The following is an 18,246-nucleotide window of genomic DNA, read 5'->3' as shown; positions in this document are numbered from 1 at the left end:
GCTGTATAGTTTATTGTTAAATACATGCACATTCTTTATTTTCAGACCCTGCAGAACAAAACATGAGTCAAGAAGTCCCTCGCCAGACCATTCTTCTGAAACATTTATGGTCCATTATAAAAGTCACAGATGAACTACTCCATTGCTCATGCTTTTTAAGGCTATTCTTGAAAGCCAGCCTGTTGTACATATGCGATAATAAAATATATATCAGAAAACCTACGATAAATTATGGAATTTTGTAGTTGAACATACAAAAGATTTTTATATTTATTAACACATATTAAAACTTTCACAAGCATTAAAAAAAAAAAAAAGTACTCTCTACTCTCTTTCATTTGTGTAGATTCACAGATCTGTCCTGAGTTGCACATTTACTATATCTGTAGACTCACATGACAGGTATAAATGCTGTATTGGCATGCATCTGGCCTTTCAACATGCCTAGCAGTGGCAAACTTTGAAAGCCATCCTGGGGATCTGGATTCATCTGACAGAAAGGAAAAAAAAGAATTCACTTGGATATATTTCAGAGAGCAGTGATGAAAGAAAGCACATATGTGGGAGTTTTGTACACAAGGTTGCTCTACAAGTACCTAATGGGGTATTTGTGAGGTAGTATGTACAGGTAGGCTGCCTGTAGTTTGATGTCAGAGCACTTTGTGTGGTAGAGGGAGAGATCACGATTACAGCCACTCTCAGTATGTAGGGGAATTAAATTCTGACTACCCAGGCTTTTGTCTTGACCAGTATGTTGTTGTTGAAACTGGTTATTCTTTCTCCTCTGAGATGCTTCTGAAAGAAACGAGTGAGCCTTGTCAGTGTGAAAACCACCATTTTAGACAATATTCTGTGGTATGAATGCCCAGTGGAGAAAAAAAAAAAAAAAAAAAAAAAACTTGTTTGGGGCTGAAGCAAAGTTCTCAAGAGAGAACATACAACCCCTCTCATCATCTCTGTTTCCTATTCATTGTCTCTAGGCAGTACCTGAAGTGCCCTATTCTCCCCATGCACTGTACTGGGAGTCACGGGCGCTAACCCACCACTCTGGATCCCACTTTGTGGCAATGAGTTCTGGATTTCTCCCTATAGCTGAGTTGCTTTTCTAGATTTAAGCTTCTATTTATTAGTGATTGGTTGTCTTTGTTCAATCTTTGTAATGATCAGGTTCTGGTCGGCACAAAGTAATGAACTGGTATTTGTTGTACTACTATTACCATAAGCAGCGTATGTATTAACCAGTTATGATAGCATCTGATTAATTAATTTGATTTTGAATTTGATTAGTTTGATTTTTTTCTGACTTCCTGCTAAATGTAACTCACATAACAAATAGTATCAAGAATGAAATAGTGGTGACACTGAACTCAGTTCCAGTTTTGACCACGATTGATTGAGAACAAAGGCACAAAATTTAGAAATTCATATTTCTGACATAAGAAGAGCAAGAATCTTTGGTGTGCAGTTATATTGGATAGAGTTTTAGAGATTTTAAACAATTATTACACTAGACATTTTCTCTTTCTTTAGGATTTGCACAAAGCCAAAATAAAAATAAAAACAAAAACAAAAACAAAAAAAAAAAAAAAAAAAAATCCTTATTTTGCAATTAAATGCTATCTCATTACTAAATCACCCTTGGACAAAATACAACAGAAACAAAAAGTGGAAATTTGGGTAGTTCGCTAATCAGAAGGATCTTCTGTATCAGTATAGCAATTTGCAGAGTTTAGTATATCTATGTAGGTATTTAGAGACTAGTGTATTAATATTCTTAATCTTCAAACTGTTAAGAGGAAAAAGTTCAAATTTATGAGATTAGCATTGAGAATCCGTTTATCAGTGTTGGATAAAATAATTTCTTTATACAGGAAATATGAACTGAACCCTGTGTTGTTCAGTCTGACTTTAAAAAACAATGCTGCACTGCTCAACCATCTGTGTCTCAATATTTGAAGAAATCCATTTATATTCAGGTTTAACTAAACCTCAGTCACAAAAACATCTCTTGTAACTTTCTGTCTTATAAACCTTTCATTTTCTAATTAGCTTGTATCTGGATGTTGATGTTAGGAACTCTCTTCATATGTGTGCTTAAAAACACACATTTAGACACACAAAAGATGTATTTGAAACTGGGGTTATGTATGTGAGTTATTTTAAAGACAGCAAAATATTTAGCTGAAATTGTATTACTTGTGCAACTTTACAGGCTCTTTTCATTAGGGCTAACTTTAGTGCTCAATGGAAAAGTAAAAAGTTCCTCCATTACATATGTAAAATGTACCTGTATCACAATTCTTTTGATTTATATTTCATAGTGCCACTGTATTCTGTCAATTGTATCCAGTCATTAATTATTAAATAAAGGAATCTCTGCTGTGATGATCTGTATTCAGGTGATCATGACTAGACTCTATTTCTGACACAAAGAATATGGAGTGCCATATTCCAACTACATGGACACAGATAAAATTCAGTCAGTAGCATTTTAACAAAGAGCAGTATCCCCCTGTTTTGCAATTTCAGTCCTAGGCATGCTTAAGACCCAACAATATCATACATCCTGCAAAATGATTTCATGATAGATGAAGAATCTTTTGTAACAGACTCACAACTAAAATCTTTTCCTCTGAAGTGAGGCATCTGCACCTAATTCCCAGCTGAGAAACACTGATGTCTCACTGATCTGATGACTTGGGATTCCCTGGTCATTTTAGGTAAGGAGGAAGAGGGAGGAAGCATAAATTTTAGTCCTATAACATTCTTTATAACATTCTCATTTGAAACAAGAAATACTGGATTGCAGCATTTGCTTTTAATATTGTTTATGCAGATTATCTAAAGATTGTTTCAAATTAAATGTGTAGTTTTTGAGACATACACAGGACTATCTCTTCCTTACGCAGCACTGAAGATACAAAGCTTTAAATTCAACCCTACATGTATACTTCCCTTGTCTTGCCACAGTGAGTCTTGAATTCTTCAAAAGGAAGATATTCCTTAGCCATGTCACCTTCTTGTGAGGTGAGAGAATGTGCTTCTCGGACAGACAGCTTTCTCAGGCTGTTGTGGGAATTATGATCTGTACTCTGGGCTAGGTGTCAGATCAAGCTAGTAACACAGTAGATGGATGGAAGGCAGAACCATCACTATCCGCAAGATATTGCCTTAAAAGAGCGAATATCGTTGAGTTCTTGGGTGTCTTTCCATGAGGGAAAACTTTAACCATTTTATTCAAGCAGGTGAAGACAACTGTCTGCAGCTCAGTAGGATTATTACTGCTGACTTTTCCAAGAAAGTTCTCCAGCTGACACGCTGACATTTCAGACCACATGCTAGAGCTGTTCAGTCTCCCATGAACTGTGCAGGGGTTCTTGACATCATGTACAGGGCACAGATTTCTACTTTGCATAGGAACATCTAAAGCTAGATGATGCCTCATTGAATTTTTCAACTCCTACCTCCATTACTGGCTGTAGCTTTTAATGTTTAGTTAATGGAGGGAAGAAATGTTTTCCTAGTTACTTAGAAGAGATTTGTCAACTATAAAAGCACATGGGAACAAATGATAGAAAGGTAATTCTAAGAAAACGCACTCCAAACAGATTACGAGGTAACAAAGTCAACACAGGCGTACATGTCAGAGTGACACCTTATATTTACTAATGCTGTATGTGAGAGCTGGTTAGTCAGAGCCACTGAATACGGCGTAATAGATGAGCATATCAGTTTCAATAAACACTGAGATAGATTTTGTTTCATCTTCATCACAAATTGCAAAATCACAAATAGATTTAACGAGGAGGGTACATGTCAATTCCTTAGCAAACATACCTTTTTGACATCAGTTTCAAAGGACTAAATTGACTTTGGCTGTGGTCCTTCTGCCTGCTGTTTATGGTAGCGCTGAAGATCAACACTGTCTTAGAGCAGGACCACAGAGAAAAATAATGCTCAAACCATAGCTTAATATCATCAACAACAACAAACCAACCAACCAACCAACCAAACAAACAAACAAACAAACAAAGAATTATCATCAAGAACTGGAATGGAAATGTGTTTTTCATTCAGTTCTCCGGACTAATTTTTACATTTATGCAGTTCTCTAGACATTTTAGATCTAAAGAAATTATTAAGTATCCTGTCATATCAACAGGACTTTATTTTTTTTAATTTTTAAAAATAACTTAAGGCAGTCTGAGAAATCATACAAAAAATCTATGGCACAGAATACTAATGTTCAAGTATTTAGTATAGCAACTGAACCGTATTTCTACCCTTTAAAAATACCTCTGTGAAAAAATAGGCAGATCTTATACATTCACATTAACCCTTTGGACAAACATTTTTTTCATTTCAACAGCACGGATCCTAAACATAGGAATTTTACCTCACAGGCTCATACTTTTCATTCTGTGACTCCTTTTTACAATAATAAAAGTTTTATGGACTCAAATGATGCTATTAAGAAAGGAAAATTAGCCAACGCTTCTCTGGACTTATTCACAAGACCAGAATATTCACTTCTTATTCCCATAAACTCTGGTTATAGATGAAAATGAAACATTAAAGTGCTGGTCCAGAGCCAAGTTGCCCTAATACATAAAAGCTTCAACTACAAAGCAAGCTGCTGCTGGAAGACATTAGCACTATGCACGTAAGGGATCCATGTCACTGCTGTCTTGTGAAAGGCACTGAAGAACAATTACGCCCATTACTAGTGGAACTGACCAATTACTCCAGAAAAGTACACAAGCCATGCCTTTAGAATATAGTGCCTTGACCTGCCAAAGAAGACAATATTTGAATTTCTAGCTATTGCCAACAGTACAAGAAGAAAAGCTACTACGAAAGTATTAAAGAGAATTCCAGCAACATGACATAGGTCATCTGTTGAAGCTTCACAGGTTCAGACACAGCCACAGACCAAAGACTGCCCAGGGCACTCCATCTTACATACTCTCTGGCCATGGCACAAGATGATCTCCATGTTATTCCATGAGATCTTTCCAGTGACTTCAAAACAGTGGAATTCAGAAGAGTCTTCAAAGCGTAGAAGTAAATCATAGAATCACAGAATCATTCAGGTTGAAAAATGCCCCTAAGATCATCTAGTCCAACCTTTTACCTAGCACTGACAAGTCTACCACTAAACTATTCTGCTAAGTTCTACATCTATATGTTTCTTGAAAACCTCCAGGGATGGTGACTTAACCTCTTCCCTAGGCAGCCTATTCCAATGCCACACAACTCTTTCAGTAATTTCTCCTAACATCCAACCTAAACCTCCCCTGGTGCAACTTGAGGCCATTTCCTTTCATCTTTCACTTGGTGCTTGGAAGAAAAGCCTGATCCCCACCACTCTACAACCTCCTTTAAGGTAATTGTAAAGTACAATAAAGTCTCCCCTGAGCTTTCTTTTCTCCAAGCTAAACAACCCAAGCTCCTTCTGTACATCTAATTTGTCTCTGGTAGGAATCCCAGAGAGCATCACCAAAACAGACAGGGAGTCAGCGTGCCCTCACATTTTATCTGTGGGAACATGCACAGCACTCTGTTGTTTTTTCTTGATAGCTTTCAAAATATATATATAATTTTAATAATAATATAGTAATTGAGACACCTTCTCACACAAATAAAACACTGGATTTAAGTCTTCCATAGGCAGAGGGTTACTTCAGGGTGAACTAACAGCAATGTACTCAATGGGGGACACTGAAAGAAACCAAAGAGCAAGCATCACTTATGGTCAGTTGCTCTGAATGCAAACTTAAAAATTTAGAAGATCAGAAGCACTGGAGCAGTAGCACCATCATACCACATACTGTTCCTGCCATGTTTTTGGAGGGATGCGGCCTCAGCTGCTTTACTATGTGGTGAACTTGGTGCTACCTATGTGAGTAATGCATGCTCATAGAATAAATATTGGATTAGCCCTTGAACTTAAGGGCAAAATATGCCTATTTTTTCTGAAGCTAAGGATTAGGCATTAAAATGCTCTGCTCAGCCAAAACAATGCCATCTCAGGAAAGCAGAGCAGCAGAATATTATATGCTGAACAAATTGTAGTAGCGCAAACATGCGATGTCTACCAATTCTCATTCATACTACAAGTAAAGAAGCATTTTGAGGAGATTGCTCACCTGGACCAACATGCCTAAATAATTTATTCCAGGTGGCACTTTTGGCAAATAAACTTTTTTTTTTTTTTTTTTTTTTTTTTTTTGAATCTGGCTTTATGTTTCTTCCTCCTATAAACAATCCTGACAAACAATCTATATGTCTGTGACCTCCACCTCGGATTACTATAACTCACTATGTGGTTGAAGCTGAACGTGTGGGTAAAGTACTGGCTCCAGATGTGACTGCTCATCTCTTCCAATGCTTACATCATTATAGAATAACAGACCTGCATTTAAGACTCTTCATAAGCTCCCAAGTAGTTTCTAACGCAGAATCAATAAAGAACTGAGGCAGACTAATAGGTTCCCTATTTCTGGGCATAGGGAGAATTAAGAGCTTTAGGACATCCCAGATGCTGAACAACCTCTGATGCACTACGTGCAGAGGCATATCTGACAACTTCTCCAGGGTTTAAGGGTCTTAGAGAAAAAGTCAGAAACCCTTCACGGTAGTTAGGATATTGGCATCTAGAACTCTCAAAGAGCTGAGCAGAGCTAGCTCTTTTATTCTGTAATCTACATAGGTATATTATTTAACATAGAAGTTGTGGTTGTAGTACAACGACTCACTTTTATCTAAGATGTAGTAGTTACTCTACTTACCAAAAAGTGGATAATATCAATGCAGTTCCTAAACTGGCCTACAATGAGGATGGAACATTTTCTTGTGGCAATCCAACTACATACCCAGAACAGATCACGTAAATCAGTGTTTCCATGTCTTTAAGATTACCTGCAAGTCTTCTTACTGGACGCCACAGGAAAGGGTGTAATTTATTTTGGATTGATAGGCAATAAATTTCCTGCCTCACCTAAGCAGATTTCTTTGCTTATCCTTTGACTTTTACCATTTAAAGAGTAAAACAATGCTGCTTATATTGTTTTTGACTGTTACTGCAGCATAAACTGGATAGAAGGATTGTATTAAAATTCTATCTTTGAGTTTCATGGCATGCCAAGTTTGATTTTGTTAAGCTGTGCCAATTCCAGATTCCAGTACCGGCTCAAAGATCTCAGAAAAAGTTCACTTTGGAGTTTCAAAGGCAAGCTAAGACTCAGCTGTAACCTGGCAGATTTGAATTTCATAAAAAAATGATCCACACTTTTCCTTATTTACATGTTATCTTCCACTTTGTTTCATCTCACCTTTTCCCAAGCTTCCATATTTTGCAGGAAAACAGAGAATATGGAAAAAGATCATAGTCCAGGGATTTGGCTTACCATGTGAACAGGCTATTTGAAGAAAAAAAAAATACAGATCACAGAAAATTCTGGAAGTATGTTACTGACAAAGTCAGTAACAGTACTGATGTTTTAGACTGAAAAAATGACAGTATTTTCATGCAACATTTGAACAGTTTATAGACACAATAAGACTTTTCTTTGCATTTGTTCATTATGTTCTAAAAATGACAATACAGTTAATTAGCATCTTGCTGAACTAAGACATTTAAAAGTATTTTTAAATAAAAAATAAAAAATAAAATTAAATAAATTTATAAATTTATAAATTATATATAAATTTATATATAAATTTATATATAAATTTAAATAAAAAAGACATTTAAAAGTACATTTACAGTATAACTGTCTCAAGAGCACAGAGATAAATTGGAGGTGGTTCCCTCTGTGTAAGCTAGTACAACAGAGCATTACCATCCTCAAAAATTAATGAGAATGTCAAAATGTGAATTCATAGACTATAGAAGAAAAAGTCAAATTGTTTGATGAGACCTTGGACAAAAGTTTAGCCCCTTCTACACTACTACGACCCTGAACAATGGTTGCAAACCTTGCCAATTTTTAATTTCTTCATACAATTAGGTTTTAATACAGTTGACAAAAAAAAAAAAAAAAAAAAGCAACTACAACAAATTTAACATATGTAACAAATAAGGAAATTTGCATTAGGATTGGAGGATCTGGCAGGCTGCCATTCACCACAAAGTCTTGGAACAAGATAAAGTCATCCATATACTTAGCAGATGTTAAACAAAATAAAATAACAAAAGTGCTATAGATAAAAATTTCTTACAGTACATTCAGATTTGGCTCCATGGTCATTACACAACTGACTTGACAAATGAAAAATATAGATTCAGATAAATAAAACACATGATCGAATGGCCACACACAATGTGGGATCTCATAAACTACTACAAATATTTGTACTGTTCTAAAAGTAATCTTGATTAAAAATTAACTATGTATTCACTGCTTCTAACCAGTTTACCTAAAAAAAAAATTAATAAAATTCCAGTTAAAGAATGTTAAAATGGCCTGGTGTTTATACATTCTTCTCATCTGTAGAAGTACCAAGCATAGTGTTCTGTATGACAGTCATTTATTTCATCCTTACAAATCAGACAATTCTTGACAAGACACTACAGTACAGAAACTCTTCCCATAACAAAAAGTTATATCTAGGTTCTATTTTAGTTCTTTTGCTGAAATGATGTTCTTATGTTTGTTTTCTTGATATAAATGTCCTTGGTCAAGGTGGATGATAAATGTAATTAATCTGCAAAGAAAATCCATTCAATTGATTGTTCCACTATTGAAGGAAGCTTGTGCAACCTTTGAGTTTGTTTTCTTGTTCAAAGCTGTACAGATGAAGTTTCCAGCCTCCATCACTCTATAAAGATTTACTCCCTAAAAAACAGAGGTGAAAAATATTAAGAATAATAAATGCACACACTGAAAATGCTTAAATTTCATGTTATTTTGCTCCATTGTCTAATTTTTGAAGAGGACCTGATTCCTATCATAGGTGGATGATAGGAAGCAATGGAGCTCAGTAAAGTTATAGAGACACAACAATCACAGCTCCCAGGTGTTTGGAAGGTTCTACCACTCTAACGGTGATTTCGTACCCTAACCAAATACTCTAGTAATACATTTCAAACTCAAAAAGATCTGGAATAAAGAAATGGAATAATAACTAGAAGAAGTTGTAATAAAATACAGTGTCTACTTATGTGCTGCACTTATCACCAAACTTCATGCTCATAAATATTCCATTTGTACCTCAGGAAAATGAAGGAAACATACTTTTATTGGCAACTGACATCAGTGAGAAACAATATCTTGCATTCTCTTGAACAAATATAATCACCATCTTGAAAAAGTTCCCCTCAATGCAAAAGTACAGTTTGCATAGTTAGTACAACTGACTAAAAAATTGCAACTGCTTGATAAGCTCTAGATAAAAAAATATTCCTTGAGCAATCAACTGTTTTTTTGTTTTGTTTTTGTTGTTTTGTTTTGTTTTGTTTTTAACTAATATAAGACACATGACACATATAGGTACTGCTTGATTCCTAAAAGAGAATCAGATCAAAAAGGAAAAAATACTACATTATTGGTTTCTTGAATAACTCATTTACAGTTAAAGTTTTAGACTTCAAATTGTCTAAGTGATGCAAGCACTTGCTCCAAAAACTGGGATTTAGAAGCCATTAAAGCCAGTAGAAGGGATGCAAATGGGGACTTTGAAATGCAAATACACTGAGTAGCTATGCAGAACTGGGAGAAGTGTGTTAGTTTAGTAAAAATTAAAGAATGCAAGATTTATTACACCAGAAGTACACTTTCATAACAATAACAGATTTATGTACTGAAGTACAGACCAAGACCTCATTTATTTTTTTTTTAGAGATCTAGCACTTACCATATTCTACAGTAAACTTTGTCTTTTTCATTCTTGGAGTTGGCTCAGAATGTTAATGAGTATAGAAATTACTTCACAGAAATGAAACTAAAAACATTTTTAATTTTAAAAAAAGTTTCTGTTTCCAATCAGTTCTAGCATTCAGCACCATCTAAAACTTATTGTTCAAACACATCTTTTTATAACTCTCTCATTTTATAGAGTTATAACCAGGGTGATTTCAGCTCATTCTGTTTATCCTTTATTGGTCATTACTTCATTTTAGTTTGTAAAGAACTGTTGTACATAACACAATCTAAAAATTCTTACCATATCTATGCTTTTTACTAGGAAGAAGTAAGGTACATGTCACCATAGACATACTTGGTAGTTAGATTATGTAAGATGAAACGTAAAAAACATAAACTATGTAAAATTCACATTTTCAGCACTGTAACAATGCATAATGTGATACACGTTGATAAGAAACATGTTCACAATTCACATTCACTAAAAGAAATACAAGCATCTCTGGCTTTTAAATCGTCTTTCTTATGTGTCATAATCCTAAAAGGATTGTCATGAGGACACAAAACCCAGCATTCACAAGTATGACTTACAGATAGATATGGGAAAAGAGTAGTGTCATATGTTTGTAAGGTTGTTGAATCAAAATAATAGGTTTTCAAATAGATGCTCAGACATGTACTAAAGTGTATTTAGTGTATTCCACATATTCAGAATTCCTCCTTGGTACCATGAAGCATAAAGACAAGTGATTCCAATAGTATCTATGAACTTGGATAAGTGAGTTAAGTTAGAAAAGCTTCTGCCAGAAGGCAAAGCTTTTTAACTCCCACTGACTTCTATTAATCACTTCTCATTCAGCAATCATAAATACCAAACCTATTACCTCTCTGAACTTTGGTTTCATTGTCAGTAATGTGAGGCTAAGAGTATTTAGTCACTTCTCAGAAAGGCTTGTTGTTTGCTACTTCAAAGACATCGTAAGCACAAGCTCTATTACTGTAATTACATAGGGACCATATAGGAATTGTCTTTGTACATGGCTCCCTACAAAGTTTCATGAGCATTAATGGTCTATGACATAATTTGTTATTTATTCACTGTGGTACAACCTTTCAACAATCAACCTTTTTGTAGATGGGTTCTACTACAAATTTATTTCACACTTAGCCTGCTAAAGATTCATTTCATGTGTCAATTCTTGGTTACACAGTATGAAGAAAAGTACATAACAAGTATTAATTGTTATTTTGACATATCTAGTCAATCTGAACACAATAATGTACACTTAAATACTGTCCATCCTTTGGTGGACACTTTAAGTGACTTTTGTCAACAAAATGAGAGCTTTAATGCATAGATGAAAGGAACAAGAGAAGAAGCTCCTTGCAAATGGGCACAATTATAATTGTAATTTCATTTTGTGCCATTATATAAAAAATGACATATTAATAGATTTTTTTCAATAATGATTTTACAGAATTGGTCGTGGTATCAAAACCAACACTGCAAAGACCAAAGCTCATGTATTAAGACAATAATTTTGAGACTCTGTGTCTACATACAGGGATTTGTCTCTCATCCAGTAAACCACTTTGTTTTTAATGGGCCAGAAAAGGGTCAAGAAGTGAAGCCTTGTTTTGCTACTGCATAATCTAAAATGAAAAAATGGGGAGCACTAAATATTTGACGATGAGATATTTATCTTCATAGCATTTGGAATCAGCCTTTAGGATAAGCTAGATTCCTGCTTTGACACCAGATCATTCACAGACTAGTAAGTCTTATCAAGTAGCCTGGAGCAAAGCATGTTTCTTTTTATCAGGGCATTTTTATTCAATTGATTCCTTTTGCTGGATGTCAGTCATAAAAGTCAATGGGTATTTTGCCCAGAGAAGGGCTAACTCTAAAAGGCACCCACCAATATAAACCAAAATGCATGATTTCTCCTCCCCTTTCTAAAGAATTGTGTTATTTTAAAAGAATAAGCATCTGCTTCATGAAAATGACATCCCAAATCACTTATGCAGAGTTCAAAACAGTTCACTTGTCCAGTGGACACGTGATTAAGCCTTTTCCAAACAGGTATCTGACATCTAACCAGAACTCCCTATGAAGCACATGAAAACAGAAAATCATTACAGTGAACTCTGTAAGGGACTAAATATGATTTAACTGGTCCAGGGATGTACAATTCAGATACAAATTCCACAGTTCTTTTATGTCAAGGAACTCTGTTAGCATGCATGCCGCACTGAACTGCAATAGATAGGCAATAATTCCCCATTAACTTAGGTCTTTGCATGGCAGACATTAGACTTTTCTTTCTCTGCAGTAATTTAAATAAAAGCTACACATGTAGAAGTTTTGGCAGCTCTTAATATTTTCTCCTTTGAACCTGACTCTCAAAATCCAAGTTAAAGGTAAAACCATTGTATTGCTTAAGTTAGTAAAAACTCATTATGCTACATTTCTAGAACAATGCTGACCAAAAGGAAGATTAAAGAACAGATCCTTTTGAGAAGGTTCTTGATTCTCAGGATTACAGAATAATTAACATGCCAACCAAACATGGGATACTAAATGTGTGCTCATGAAATGAGGAGGCTCACTGGCAAGGTTAATTAAAGTGCAGCTCAGTGCAGATAAACTGCCTTGCCCTCTCCTTCAAGAACAGGGCTGGAAATAAACATGACTGTGAAGCCTGCAAAAGTCAGCAACTGTTCATAGAATCATAGAACAGCTCAGGTTGGAAGGAACCAGCAGTTCCAACCCTCCTGCCATAGGCAGGGATGCCACCCACTAGATCAGGCAGCCCAGAGCCTCATCTGACCTTGTTTTGAACACCTCCAGGTATGGGGTATCCAAAACCACTGTTTTAGCTAAGAACAAATTTTGCACAATTTTGAAATATATTAACTGAATAACTGACAAATATCTTTGTCCTATGCTTGTCCTATGTCCAAACACAATTCTTTATCTACCTTGAAGCCAGAAGAATTGACAGCATATTAATAAGAATTATGAAGCAAATTCAAAGCTTTCTAAAAAAAAAAGCTGAGGTTCACTCAATCTTTCCAGTGAAACGCTGATTGGACTTCTGAGGCAATATCAACAGTAGTTATATTTTGAGGTTACTGAGGCAGAGCAATGACTCAAAGTCGTTGCTACTGAGCTCCTCATATCTCCCGTTAGGGAAGTGGGGTTATTCATATTCCTGTCAAATACTCAAACCCATTCTGCTCTAGACTGCTAGAGAAGACAATACTGTTCATATTGTGTCAACACATATTATAACACTGATTTGGCAAAAACTACCACATGCCTCCAATAATTTTTGTACAGCTCAACTGTCCATTATGCATCTCATGTTGTCTAGAAAAATGTTTTTCTTTACCTTAAAGTAAAGATTATCTTAAGTAGAAAGTAAAGATTATCTTACTGTATTGATCCCCAGACCATTAAGCATGTATATCACATCCTCTGTGGCCACATTTCCAGTAGCACCCTTTGCATAGGGACAGCCACCCAGACCTGCGACGGATGAATCCACTACAGCAACTCCCATCTGGAAAATTACAACACAAAAATGCATCACCATCACCAAGTATTATTTATAATTATTCATAAATAGCAGGCTACACATATTATTTGCCATAGACAAGACACATATTTCTCCACAAATGGATGTGTTCCTCCAAAGAAAATATAACAGCCTCAGTCCTGACATCTTTATAAGGTAAGACTCTTCAAACACAGGATGTGGAACAGAGAACTAACAGTCAATTACATGTAATTTTGGCAGATAAGATGATTGCTGTCTTAGAGCCAAACAGAGTTTTAAGATTTCTCTCTCTTAATATCACTGTGTGATGTTTTTAAGTAGCATGCATCTACTCCTGGAAAGGTTTACACACAACCAAACACAATCAATGCATTTACTCAAATGAGTAACTTTAACACATCTTTTCAAGTTGGAAGCCTTAATATTAGCATCTGAATGATGTGTTAACCAAAAGATTTTGCGACATATATACTCTAAAATGTGTTTTATATTAATGGCTATGCTTCCACAAAGAATGCCAGTAGTAGCATTTTCTTTCCTCTGGTTTTATTTTCTTCCGTCTTTACTAGAGACAATGAAACCACCATGTTAATAATTCTATGGACATTTTTCTTGTTCTCGTTTTAGAGGAAGACTACAAGGTATTTTCACCCAAGTTGAACACTGCAATATAAGGAAGAATTAAATTTTGACACATCTGTTAAAGAGTTTGAGTTCAAAACAACTGGAAATAAAAAAAATTAAACAACTGTATCCTGGTGAGTCTGACCCCTTGTTTACAGTAGTCTAGAAGAAAGTCTAGAAGAAAAACAGTTCCTGAAACAGTAAATTTCACACCCTAGCACAGTCTCGGAGCAGCTTTCAAAAGCCAAGTTGTTAAGCTGCTTCAAGTAACAGAATAGCTCGGGTATCACAGAAGGTCTCCATAGGTATAAGTTCTGATTGAAGTACAGTATTAAACTTCCTCTATTAAAGTAAGAATTGAGAAAACAGACAATTGTCCTTAATTGATAATTTTCTGATATAATTTTCTTCCTACTTTATCTGATCTCTTTCTTTCTCCTAATCCTCTCTCAGCATATTCATGATAAATAATAGTAGAAAAATTACCAACTATGCCCAACAGATATTATTAAATTTCCTATGGGATAAAGACTAACCTGTGTGTTTGATTGGGCAAGGAAAGGGACTGACCCTGTGATTTCTACTGCTTTGTTCAGTGACCTCTTGCACCCTCTTCTTTCTGTGACTGGTTTTTAAGATAATGCTGAAAGGGGGATGCATTTTTTTTCTGTTATGTTAGGTATGTGGTCCCAGCCACTTGAGTCTCCCTTGTCAGAGAAAGCTCTTCAGCCTTCCTCTTGAAGACTAGGTGCCTTTGGAAGCATTCAAGCTCTACAGATAATGAGAGGCATGTAATGGTATTAAGCAGAGAGGTCATCAGGTCTTTAAAGACACCAGCAACTCTCTACCTTATTCACACTAGAGTATCCCCTTCCCCTATGGCTAACCACCTAAAATTTATGCAGATGAACACCAGAAGCTTAGAAGAAGTCAGACAGAGTGAATTATGGTTCACTCACAACTCAAATTCTGGACGGGAATTCTTGAGCACAGACAAGTTTTCATTCCAGCTCTGATTTTGGGTTCTGAGAGATTCAGAGGTTAAATCATTCCTGTTGCTTACATTTGCAAGTCAGTAAGACCAGCTTAGAGGTCTGACTGCACTGCAAGCTGGTTTTTCTTGCTCTCATACATACAGGGATCTAACCATCCCCATAGGCTAGGAGCCTGAGTTTCTCCTTCACAGACAACTACCTGATAAGGCAGGCAAAAGATGGTGTTGCAGTTGCTAAATCCCGTTTCCCATTACACCCATCAGCCTCACTTTATATGTGGGTATTTTGGTTCTGAAATTAACTTCCCTAAGGTTCTGTTGCACTTTCTTCTAGTTTTCCATCATTTCCATCATTTCCATTTCCATCATTGACCTCACTGGCTTGCTGAAGTTCCAACAGTTCTAGAGTGTAAAACTAAAGAGTAATCCAATTAAGTGTAGTCCCAGGTCCTATTCTAAGACAAAAAACTTTATCTTGAGCTAGGTAGTGGCTCAAAGCCTTTAACCTCAGAGGAGAAAAGGTACATAACGGTGACAGATAAGACATTACTGTTTCACACTGCTCACACAATGAGACCTTCTGAGAAGGATATTGTATTTAAAAGTACACTAATCTGTGAGTTATGAAGTGAATCGCTAAAGTACATGTTTCACATTTCAGTCACTTGTCACACACTTTGTTTGTGTAACCCGCTGGTCAGAAAATGTGTTATACAACACATCTGTGCCCAATACACAGAGGGTATGTGTTTAAAATAGCTTTCAACAGGAAATTCTGTTTCTTTCGCATTAGCTGCTAAGATTCATACATTTATTCTAAAAATCATTGCTTCAAGCTCCAAAGTGGCAGCTGTCAGGCTTGTAAGTGTCCCTGCAGAAAGACACCAAAAACCTCTTACTGGAAAGAATTAGGGTGGTGAACGTCTGGGAAATAGAAAAGGGAGACTAGAATGTAGATATGTTGGTTTGATACAAGCATGCATCCTGTTATCATTACTGCTGTCTTAGTCTGATTTTAAGATTTTCATCAGAAATAAAGACTTCTATCAGGAATGACTGTTTTAGAGAGGAAAAGGTACAAAAAAATGTCCTTCCTGGTGTTTCCCCCCAGCTGTCAGGTTATGTCATAGCTGCTAGAGAATCCTTCTTGATACTTTATTTTCACTAACTTTTGTGGGAGGATAAAAGTTTTAGATAAATAATGTGCTAACATACATCACAGTTGTTAAACTCCTAGGAAGATCAATAGATTCAGGGAACCGCTTTAGCATAAACAGTCACTTTTTAACTCCAGCAAATTATCTCATGAAACACTTGTCAATGTGCAAAAATAGGAAAAATATCAACTAAATGGGTTTTGGTTGCAAGGTAGCATCCGAAATCATATGGAAAAGTACATCAATTGAAAGCTGGGGAGAACCTGCTCCTGTGGGTTCACCTATATTACTCTCAGTAGCCTGCTCCAGTGCTTTACAGAGCTTCAACTTCAAGAAAAATAAGAAACAATATACTTCCAACATAAAAAGAGAGTTGTCTTCCTTTAAAGTTCTCTTTACAACCCTTCTGATAAGATGTCTGCTGCACTGTACTGCTATTTCAGCAGCAGGCTCAGCAGCACCCATCTGTTTTTGCATGTGCTACTTCTTTCAGTGACAGGCAAATATAACGTGCTGTCTGATTCATGTGCAGAATCACTGCAGTTCATCGCCCGTGTGGCCCCATTCAAAAAGTACTTAAATAATACGTACTGCAAGCTCCATTCTAACCATGCTAAAAACAGATGTTGGAAAACATCCTTCAGCAGCACTACTAACTAATTTGAAGGTTAATATTACAGCCCAGCCCGTCCAAGCTCAGAGTCTGATATAGCACCTAATAAATAATTTCTCCATGAGTTTGAGCAACTATGAAGATGTTTTGCTCTTGCAGCACTTGAAAGCATAAGGGGCTTTAAAAGAAAAGCTAAAAATTGATATAAAGTGTAAAATAAGGCCTCATCCTTCATCAGATATACAATATTTGTCAGGTTTTTAAAGGAGATAATGAGTTTCAAGCCTTTCAGCAAGCTGAGCTTGCAAAACATTCACTGTCAATATGAGATCTTTAAAAAGCCCACAGTCTCATTGTCACTTCCTGACAGGCACTAAATTGCGTTGAGATTCATGAAATATTGCACTGCAGCTATTTCATAGGACACATCCAAGATGAGCACTCACTGAGCTTTTTACATATGGATATGTGTGTGGGTGAACAATGGCCTGGCTTCCAGGACCATTTAAATGCTCCAATCTTTTTAAACACTTGCAGAGGTTTGACAGTCACTAAATCCCTGATAGTGGTTCCTGAAGACCTTCCAAACTTTAGCTTTGGATAGCTTCAGTTACTCTCTAGAGAAGGCAAAAGACTTTTTGTTCCTGTCCCATGTTAACTTCCAAATTCCCCAAAGAGAGAGCAAGGAATTAAATTCATCACCTTTGTCAAATAGCCAGTTTTAACAGGAAACCATTATTGCCAATGAATAATAAATGCTTCATGTTTCTCGGTTTGCTTTTCTGCCTCCCCATAACTTCCTGTTGGGACAGTCAGTCTTCTTATTTACCTTCACTATTGATCTTTAATCCTGGCTTCATCTGACAGAAATGTTTCTGTAAAAGAAACTTTGTTTCTTTCTTAAAAATGGCAAGGTCAGCATCAGTAACTCCACAGACGCATGAACTATAAATCTGAAGCTACAAACCAGGTCTGTCATAAATTATTAATTTATTTTTTTTTTTTAATATAACATTTCAAAACCATATTATATGTTGGATTTTTCTGGCTTTTATCATTTTTTATCAGCTGCATTTATAAAGTACCTAGGTGATCTAGGGAAGAACCAGGATCCCAGGTATGCATAAAAAAGGTATCCCTATTAAACTGGAAAAGATTTGTTAGCCCAGAAAGTTTATGGGCCACAGCACTGTGAACTTCAGTACCACAGTGCCTTAAAGATAGGTGCATTTTGACCAAACACCACTACATTATTTCAGCATTTGTTCAAGGAAGAAGGAAGGGAGGAAGATGCAAAAGGAGGACCTACACTCTAGGTCAAAGATTGTCCACAGAGAAGGCAGCATAAGACTAATACTTCTGTTTAATGCTGCATCCCTGTCAGTGTGTAGCTGGCACAGGTGTGGTACTGTCATGCTACTGTATGTAC

The 18,246-nt window shown here is 36.0% G+C and overlaps 2 protein-coding genes across 11 annotated transcripts in view; one reads left to right on the top strand and one right to left on the bottom strand.

Moving 5' to 3' along the window:
- Positions 1-2,394, top strand: part of GFRAL (GDNF family receptor alpha like) — a 29,157-nt gene extending 26,763 nt beyond the window's left edge. For both annotated transcript variants that reach the window (XM_068678359.1, XM_068678360.1), the window contains one exon: positions 46-2,394. In XM_068678359.1, coding sequence (XP_068534460.1) covers positions 46-245 — 200 coding nt within the window. In that variant the 3' untranslated portion in view covers positions 246-2,394. The remainder of the gene's footprint in view (positions 1-45) is intronic.
- Positions 2,395-8,515: 6,121 nt separating this feature from the next.
- Positions 8,516-18,246, bottom strand: part of HMGCLL1 (3-hydroxy-3-methylglutaryl-CoA lyase like 1) — a 77,869-nt gene continuing 68,138 nt past the window's right edge. For 5 of the 9 annotated variants that reach the window (XM_068678345.1, XM_068678353.1, XM_068678357.1 and 2 more), the window contains 2 exons: positions 13,307-13,432; positions 8,516-8,840 (listed from right to left, as the gene is read on the bottom strand). In XM_068678345.1, the coding sequence (XP_068534446.1) occupies positions 13,326-13,432 (107 nt within the window). In that variant the 3' untranslated portion in view covers positions 8,516-8,840; positions 13,307-13,325. The remainder of the gene's footprint in view (positions 8,841-13,306; positions 13,433-18,246) is intronic. The other 4 variants (XR_011095314.1, XR_011095312.1, XM_068678356.1 and 1 more) reach the window with 2 other exon arrangements.

Source organism: Anas acuta, chromosome 3 (assembly GCF_963932015.1).
Source record: "Anas acuta chromosome 3, bAnaAcu1.1, whole genome shotgun sequence".
Lineage (NCBI taxonomy): Eukaryota > Metazoa > Chordata > Aves > Anseriformes > Anatidae > Anas > Anas acuta.
Note: the sequence above shows the minus strand (reverse complement) of the source record. Positions and strands in the feature narration are given on the sequence as shown.